At 42.4% G+C, this 8,236-nt stretch overlaps 2 protein-coding genes across 2 annotated transcripts; both read left to right on the forward strand.

The window, feature by feature from the left end:
* Window positions 1-538: 538 nt before the first annotated feature.
* LOC121305645 lies at window positions 539-3,620 on the forward strand. The gene is made up of 7 exons (XM_041237339.1): window positions 539-583; window positions 1,052-1,113; window positions 1,778-1,992; window positions 2,330-2,574; window positions 2,693-2,797; window positions 3,165-3,312; window positions 3,562-3,620. Exons 1-7 carry the CDS (start codon window positions 539-541, stop codon window positions 3,618-3,620), a joined length of 879 nt encoding a protein of 292 aa, XP_041093273.1.
* Window positions 3,621-7,682: 4,062 nt separating this feature from the next.
* LOC121305603 (caspase recruitment domain-containing protein 16-like) lies at window positions 7,683-8,200 on the forward strand. The gene has a single exon (XM_041237295.1). It carries the CDS (start codon window positions 7,742-7,744, stop codon window positions 8,015-8,017), a length of 276 nt encoding a protein of 91 aa, XP_041093229.1. The 5' UTR covers window positions 7,683-7,741; the 3' UTR covers window positions 8,018-8,200.
* The last annotated feature ends 36 nt before the right edge of the window (window positions 8,201-8,236 follow it).

Here is an 8,236-nt window from a genome sequence, read left to right on the forward strand (position 1 = left end):
AGTTTTTCTGATACAAATTTCAAGCACCTAATTTAAGGAGTTTTTTACACAGTTTTTAATGTGGATAACTAATAACCAGCTGTAAAAATAAAGCTTGTGCTTGTGTAGTTTATTTAGCTGTATAACAACAAAAATCTAAATTATACTCCCTTTGCGTTCAGATAAGCTGGACCAGTAAACTCTATTAATCAGTAACACTTTTTTACAGTTCAGTGTTTTGTGAATGTCTGGAAGCAATACTCCGATAGTAATGTTGTTGAAGCTGACACCCTGGGATCCTTCAAGAAGCTGCTTGATGAGATTTTGGGATCAATAAGCTACTAACAACCAAACGAGCAAGATGGGCCGAATGGCCTCCTCTCGTTTGTAAACTTTCTTATGTTCTTATGATTCTTTGATGCAATTAACATATTATTCCATACATTCTCCCAATCAACAAGTCGGTCTTTTTCCCACAATTTAGTAATAGTCAGATTTAAAAGAATTTTGAGTCAATAGAAGTCACCATGCCCCTTGCATTGGCACTGAGACCCATTCAATGACGAGATGTGTTGATAACTTCGACCCCCAGGATACGCCACAGGTTTTCAAAAGTGCTAAGGGGCGGGACATAGTCTAAAATAAAAAAGTATTCCCACACAAATTAAAATGTGTAACAAAGTCTTGAAAGGTGAGAAGGTTACTATTGTCAGAAATATCGGAAAGAATCTAATTTTACCTTACTTTTACTTACAGCATGAACTACACTATTGAAGGCTCTCTATTTGGATTCTAAGTAGTTCTGTCATGCTATAACAGGACATGGAACCTGCAACTCAAAGGCATCCATTCACAGCACAGCAGGGCCTCGAAGCACAACAGCACATAATTGACTTTTTAAATTAAAATTCACAACCATCAAACAGGAAAGTACCCTGCACTAGAAAACTCATCTCTCAGTAGTATCACAACCTTAAGCATGTGGTCTCAGATTTGTTCTCACTATTTCTTACAGACGTTCTTGCTTGAGGTTTGAAACTGCAGCTCTCAGTTATTTACTCAACTTTGACAGGTAATTGGGATCCTGTGTCTCAAAAAAGCCAAGACTATCAGTGTGAAGCTGCTGAAAATGAGGTAATTGCTATTGGCAAGAGAGAGTGCTGTCATTTCAATGCAGGATTTGAACACGCCATCAGACTCATCACAGATTGAAACCCTGCTACAGTAAGTAAAGATGTTTTTCTGCACCAAAAATGACCTCAGAATATCAGCTTGATTTCTGTAAAAACTCAATAAATCCTACTGCAGTCACCCTGCTGTTAACGTTCGCTGTTGTAAATCGTGCAGAGCGGTCGATGGGTTCATGTAGGGTGTGCTTTATTGTGTTCTTATTTTATCAATGTCTTCTGAATGACATTCGTTTTTTGTTTGTTTTTTTTAAATTACATTTTAAACCGTTTAAAGGTAAAACCATAACAAAACCCAGAATAATGTGCATGCGCAGAGCAAAACAAGTAGAGGGGCACAGTTATATAGGCTGCCCCCCTGTGCCCTGTGGGTTAGGCATCCATAGATCTCAATTAAGTTACAGCTCAACAGGAGAGAAAATAATCTCTAAAAGGTCACAAAAATCAAGTACATGCCAAAACATTTGATTTATTTGCCATTTCTACACGAGTTATAGGAATGGACCTGGTTGAGGCAATTTTGACAGAATTCTGTCTACATATGGAAAACTTTCACCCACAGATACAGCACACTTGCAATTGTTTTTTTTCTGTTTTGTTCTGACGTCTAGGTTTTCATTCAAGAAAGAAGGAGAATACCAGTGTGAGATCACAGCTCTGATTTTTGACGTGGCGTCTCCAGCTGAAGTTGTGTATCGGAATGAGCAATGGGAGAAGTGTCCCGTAGACCAGAGCTCCCTGCTTCCTGCCGGCCCGCTGTATGATATAAACTGTCCAAGCGCAGCTCTGGAGCACCTTTCCTTCCCACATTCAGAGTGCTCGTCTGGTCAGTGAGAACTTGAAATTGATGAAACTCAAGTTAACAATTTGTTATATTTCCAGTCCCTGAACTCAAAAACACGAGCGGGGCTCCTCGAACAAGCACGAGAACAAGCAGACACGTGTCTTAAGCAGACACAAAAGTGCAGTCCTGTTGGTGACTGAAACTGTAGCACATTGCACTGCAGACGAGAAAGAAACCCTACATTCACTGGTATATTAGTTTAAGAAATCCTGCATTATGTTTTAGAACCAGCAGTCAAAAGAGTTCACTTTAGTGGCATCTTTAGTTTTGTTCTTCTCGGTTTAAATTGTAACTCCTGTCATCTTCTTTTTATTTCCAGAAGATCGAAATCACTTAATGGTGGCACACTACAAGAATGGCAATGTTGAGATGATTAAACCAAGAGAAGTGACAGAAACTCACATCAAAATAAAAGTCGCAGAAATGTCTCTCTTTGGTCTCGTGAGAAGACTGCTCCACTATAAAAGTAAAAGTAAAGCGCAGGTGCTTCTGTTTCTCAGGCAGCTGTCTGAGAGAAAGAAGCTGAATGTTTTCTTGCTCTCCTCAAATGTTGCTTTGGATGAAGTAAGTAAAAGACTGGAGAAGCTAAATATTTTCAACACTATTAAATGTAGTCATTCATTTTTCCACCAGCTCTTGCTATTCCAGGTTTAATGAACACTTTTTTTTCACCCCTTCAAAGGTGCAAGAGAAGCAAAAAGACAGTATTTTCATTGAGACAAGTTCCCACTGTGTTGTATCGGAAGAGGAAAAGTACAGCGTTTCATGTGACCTGGAAAATGCTCATGTACAACCAGATGTAATCTAAGTGGAATCCATAAGCATTTTGACATTCCCACAGATGTAGTTCTGCAGGTTTTGTTTTTACTTTGACGTGACGTGTGAGACACTGTGTTACCATTCCAGTGATATATGGATTGGTTATCATGGTTTTGCCCTGAGTGGGTTCTGTGTGGGATATGCAAAGAAAGCTTTCCCCATTATACAGTACTTTACAAAATTGAATGGTAAAGTGGAATTGAGCAAATCTCTACATGGTAGCTCATGGGTCCTCCAATAACAGCGAAAGCATTTGTCACAGGATATACACGTTTGCTTTCCTGATAGACCAAAACTGAACCTTATAAAAGAATTGCTTTTTTTCACTCTTGCAGACGTATGATTTTATAAGACACTACGGTCCCAACTTCCACCCAACATTTGAAATCTTTTTGGACAGTGACGTGAAGGTTCTGACTCTTAAAGTTTTCAATAGCACCAGAAGAGACGCTTCAGTGTGGTCTCGCAGAGTATGGCTTGATGGTAAGAGGGTTCATTTGTCATTAAGTGACCTAAAAATCTAACAGTCATTAAATTGCCAGCTTTTGATAATGCCATACTCAGTAATAACTATTTTAAATAAGTGAATCTTATCAAGTGGAATTTCTTTGTTTTGCAACTGGAAATACAAACGTGGCAAACTTCAGTAATGCCGTTATAAATGTGAGTGATTTTTTTAAATGCAATGTCGATACACATCTACTCTAAACCAATGATTGGTAATCTTTTCAGCTCAAGTACCAGGGTTTCCAGCAAGGGCCATCGCATGTGGAATGCAGGGTATTGCTTGAGGGTAAGAGGGTTAATTTGTAATGCTTGGGTGTGGAATGCAGGTATTGCTTGAAGGTAAGAGGGTTCATTTGTAACGCTTCTGGTGTGGAATGCAGGGTATTGCTTGAGGGTAAGAGGGTTCATTTGTAATTGCTTCGGTGTGGAATGCAGGGTATTGCTTGAGGGTAAGAGGGTTCATTTGTAACGCTTGGGTGTGGAATGCAGGGTATTGCTTGAAGGTAAGAGGGTTCATTTGTAATGCTTGGGTGTGGAATGCAGGGTATTGCTTGAAGGTAAGAGGGTTCATTTGTAACGCTTCGGTGTGGAATGCAGGGTATTGCTTGAAGGTAAGAGGGTTCATTTGTAATGCTTGGGTGTGGAATGCAGGGTATTGCTTGAAGGTAAGAGGGTTCATTTGTAACGCAGTACTGTGGAATGCAGGGTATTGCTTCTTTGGCTGAAGAGATACTATCAGCACATCATCTAGCTGGGGAACCTGCTGTGCAATGAAATCGCCCTTAAACTCCTGATGGGAAACAATGCAGCTGAATCTGTTATATCTGGGATGCAAGATGCAACAGACGAAAGCAATCGGTTTGCATTGGCTCACAACGCTGGGTTATTGGAGTTCACAAAGATAACTTTTCAGCTTGGCACGGTGACCGCTTCGCTTTCTTTTGTGTTTAATTGTTGAATTTTTTGTTCCATTACAGTCCTTCATTAATTATTTCCTTTATTTTAAGTTTACAAGGCATGTTGTTAATGCATGTGTGCAACACACAAACCTGGAGTTTACTTTTCTTAAATTCAACTGCTCATTCGAAGCAATTTTTTTACACAGCAGTTACCTCTTGGTCACTATCATAACTGTTGCACGAAACTGGGGCTCCTGTATTCTGCTGGTGTTAATATGGCACCTCTCTGCACTTAGAGGCGTTTGTATTTGATCGCATGGACAAGCAGCAGCGAACCCATGTTGGTATTCGTCTATTCATGACTGATGGTCAAAAAACAAAAATGTTGAGTACAAAAGCTTGAAACTTGACCTAATCAGGACAGACCTTTTAGTTTGTTTGCTGGTTTTGTTGATACCAGTAGTATCCAGCCACGAGGAGTGACGAGGCGCTGTTAGAAGAGCACCAATTAAAATGCAGAATAGATCGTTTTATTCCGCCACCTTCGTTCTGCACGTTGGATTAAAAAGAAGTCTCTGTTAATCGGCTCGTTTCGCTTTTTAATAAAACGTATTTAAAGGCAGGTACGTTCATCACGAAAAAAACAAAAAACAAACTCTAGATATATGTTAAATACCGATATTACATTGAAATAAAGACAATACATCAATCAAAACAGCTGCCTATGCCTGCCACTCAGGAAAGGAGAGAAGCGAGGGCTACAGAGACTTAAATAAATAGACACAATTTAGCACATGATGTCAAGCTGCACGGTGTCTCAGGTGAGAGGTTGAAGGCTCTGCGTTGCTGTATTCTCAGTGTGATTAATGATGGCTTGTTGCGTCTCAGGTTGAAGGCTCTGCGTTGCTGTATTCTCAGTGTGATTAATGATGGCTTGTTGCGTCTCAGGTTGAAGGCTCTGCGTTGCTGTATTCTCAGTGTGATTAATGATGGCTTGTTGCGTCTCAGGTTGAAGGCTCTGCGTTGCTGTATTCTCAGTGTGATTAATGATGGCTTGTTGCGTCTCAGGTTGAAGGCTCTGCGTTGCTGTATTCTCAGTGTGATTAATGATGGCTTGTTGCGTCCCAGGTTGAAGGCTCTGCGTTGCTGTATTCTCAGTGTGATTAATGATGGCTTGTTGCGTCTCAGGTTGAAGGCTCTGCGTTGCTGTATTCTCAGTGTGATTAATGATGGCTTGTTGCGTCTCAGGTTGAAGGCTCTGCGTTGCTGTATTCTCAGTGTGATTAATGATGGCTTGTCGCGTCTCAGGTTGAAGGCTCTGCGTTGCTGTATTCTCAGTGTGATTAATGATGGCTTGTTGCGTCTCAGGTTGAAGGCTCTGCGTTGCTGTATTCTCAGTGTGATTAATGATGGCTTGTTGCGTCTCAGGTTGAAGGCTCTGCGTTGCTGTATTCTCAGTGTGATTAATGATGGCTTGTTGCGTCCCAGGTTGAAGGCTCTGCGTTGCTGTATTCTCAGTGTGATTAATGATGGCTTGTTGCGTCTCAGGTTGAAGGCTCTGCGTTGCTGTATTCTCAGTGTGATTAATGATGGCTTGTTGCGTCTCAGGTTGAAGGCTCTGCGTTGCTGTATTCTCAGTGTGATTAATGATGGCTTGTTGCGTCTCAGGTTGAAGGCTCTGCGTTGCTGTATTCTCAGTGTGATTAATGATGGCTTGTTGCGTCTCAGGTTGAAGGCTCTGCGTTGCTGTATTCTCAGTGTGATTAATGATGGCTTGTTGCGTCTCAGGTTGAAGGCTCTGCGTTGCTGTATTCTCAGTGTGATTAATGATGGCTTGTTGCGTCTCAGGTTGAAGGCTCTGCGTTGCTGTATTCTCAGTGTGATTAATGATGGCTTGTTGCGTCTCAGGTTGAAGGCTCTGCGTTGCTGTATTCTCAGTGTGATTAATGATGGCTTGTTGCGTCTCAGGTTGAAGGCTCTGCGTTGCTGTATTCTCAGTGTGATTAATGATGGCTTGTTGCGTCTCAGGTTGAAGGCTCTGCGTTGCTGTATTCTCAGTGTGATTAATGATGGCTTGTTGCGTCTCAGGTTGAAGGCTCTGCGTTGCTGTATTCTCAGTGTGATTAATGATGGCTTGTTGCGTCTCAGGTTGAAGGCTCTGCGTTGCTGTATTCTCAGTGTGATTAATGATGGCTTGTTGCGTCTCAGGTTGAAGGCTCTGCGTTGCTGTATTCTCAGTGTGATTAATGATGGCTTGTTGCGTCTCAGGTTGAAGGCTCTGCGTTGCTGTATTCTCAGTGTGATTAATGATGGCTTGTTGCGTCTCAGGTTGAAGGCTCTGCGTTGCTGTATTCTCAGTGTGATTAATGATGGCTTGTTGCGTCTCAGGTTGAAGGCTCTGCGTTGCTGTATTCTCAGTGTGATTAATGATGGCTTGTTGCGTCTCAGGTTGAAGGCTCTGCGTTGCTGTATTCTCAGTGTGATTAATGATGGCTTGTTGCGTCTCAGGTTGAAGGCTCTGCGTTGCTGTATTCTCAGTGTGATTAATGATGGCTTGTTGCGTCTCAGGTTGAAGGCTCTGCGTTGCTGTATTCTCAGTGTGATTAATGATGGCTTGTTGCGTCTCAGGTTGAAGGCTCTGCGTTGCTGTATTCTCAGTGTGATTAATGATGGCTTGTTGCGTCTCAGGTTGAAGGCTCTGCGTTGCTGTATTCTCAGTGTGATTAATGATGGCTTGTTGCGTCTCAGGTTGAAGGCTCTGCGTTGCTGTATTCTCAGTGTGATTAATGATGGCTTGTTGCGTCTCAGGTTGAAGGCTCTGCGTTGCTGTATTCTCAGTGTGATTAATGATGGCTTGTTGCGTCTCAGGTTGAAGGCTCTGCGTTGCTGTATTCTCAGTGTGATTAATGATGGCTTGTTGCGTCTCAGGTTGAAGGCTCTGCGTTGCTGTATTCTCAGTGTGATTAATGATGGCTTGTTGCGTCTCAGGTTGAAGGCTCTGCGTTGCTGTATTCTCAGTGTGATTAATGATGGCTTGTTGCGTCTCAGGTTGAAGGCTCTGCGTTGCTGTATTCTCAGTGTGATTAATGATGGCTTGTTGCGTCTCAGGTTGAAGGCTCTGCGTTGCTGTATTCTCAGTGTGATTAATGATGGCTTGTTGCGTCTCAGGTTGAAGGCTCTGCGTTGCTGTATTCTCAGTGTGATTAATGATGGCTTGTTGCGTCCCAGGTTGAAGGCTCTGCGTTGCTGTATTCTCAGTGTGATTAGTGATGGCTTGTTGCGTCTCAGGTTGAAGGCTCTGCGTTGCTGTATTCTCAGTGTGATTAGTGATGGCTTGTTGCGTCTCAGGTTGAAGGCTCTGCGTTGCTGTATTCTCAGTGTGATTAGTGATGGCTTGTTGTGTCTCAGGTTGAAGGCTCTGCGTTGCTGTATTCTCAGTGTGATTAGTGATGGCTTGTTGGGTCTCAGGTTGAAGGCTCTGCATTGCTGTATTCTCAGTGTGATTAATGATGGCTTGTTGTGTCTCAGATGAGAGGTTGAAGGAGGTGCGGACGAGGCTCATCGAGGGGCTGAACGCCGCAGTGATCGGGGACCTGCTGGATGACATGCTGCACGTGAAGGTGTTGAACGATGGCGAGGTGGAGAGAGTGAAGGGGAAGACCGGCGCCAAGGACAGGGCCAGGTGCCTGATCGACATGGTGAGGAAAAAGGGGGCTTCCGCAAGCGAGGAACTCCTCTACAAACTTGCAGAGAGGGACCCTGCCTTATACGACACACTCTGACTTCTAAATCCAGTTATCAATTCACACTATTCTCCCCGTAGAAAAGCACTGATCCCTGTGATTAATACGTTTTTGTGACTAATTTGAAGCTATTAAACATGTTTCAATTTCAGCTAAATTGGTTTATTAATCAAATGTATTCATCTTGTTACATCATCGATTTATTAAAATGCTTGGATACACTGTTACTTGATTGATTACTGTCTTGTTCAAAGTCAT

This window comes from Polyodon spathula, chromosome 44 (genome assembly GCF_017654505.1).
Source record: "Polyodon spathula isolate WHYD16114869_AA chromosome 44, ASM1765450v1, whole genome shotgun sequence".
Classification (NCBI taxonomy): domain Eukaryota; kingdom Metazoa; phylum Chordata; class Actinopteri; order Acipenseriformes; family Polyodontidae; genus Polyodon; species Polyodon spathula.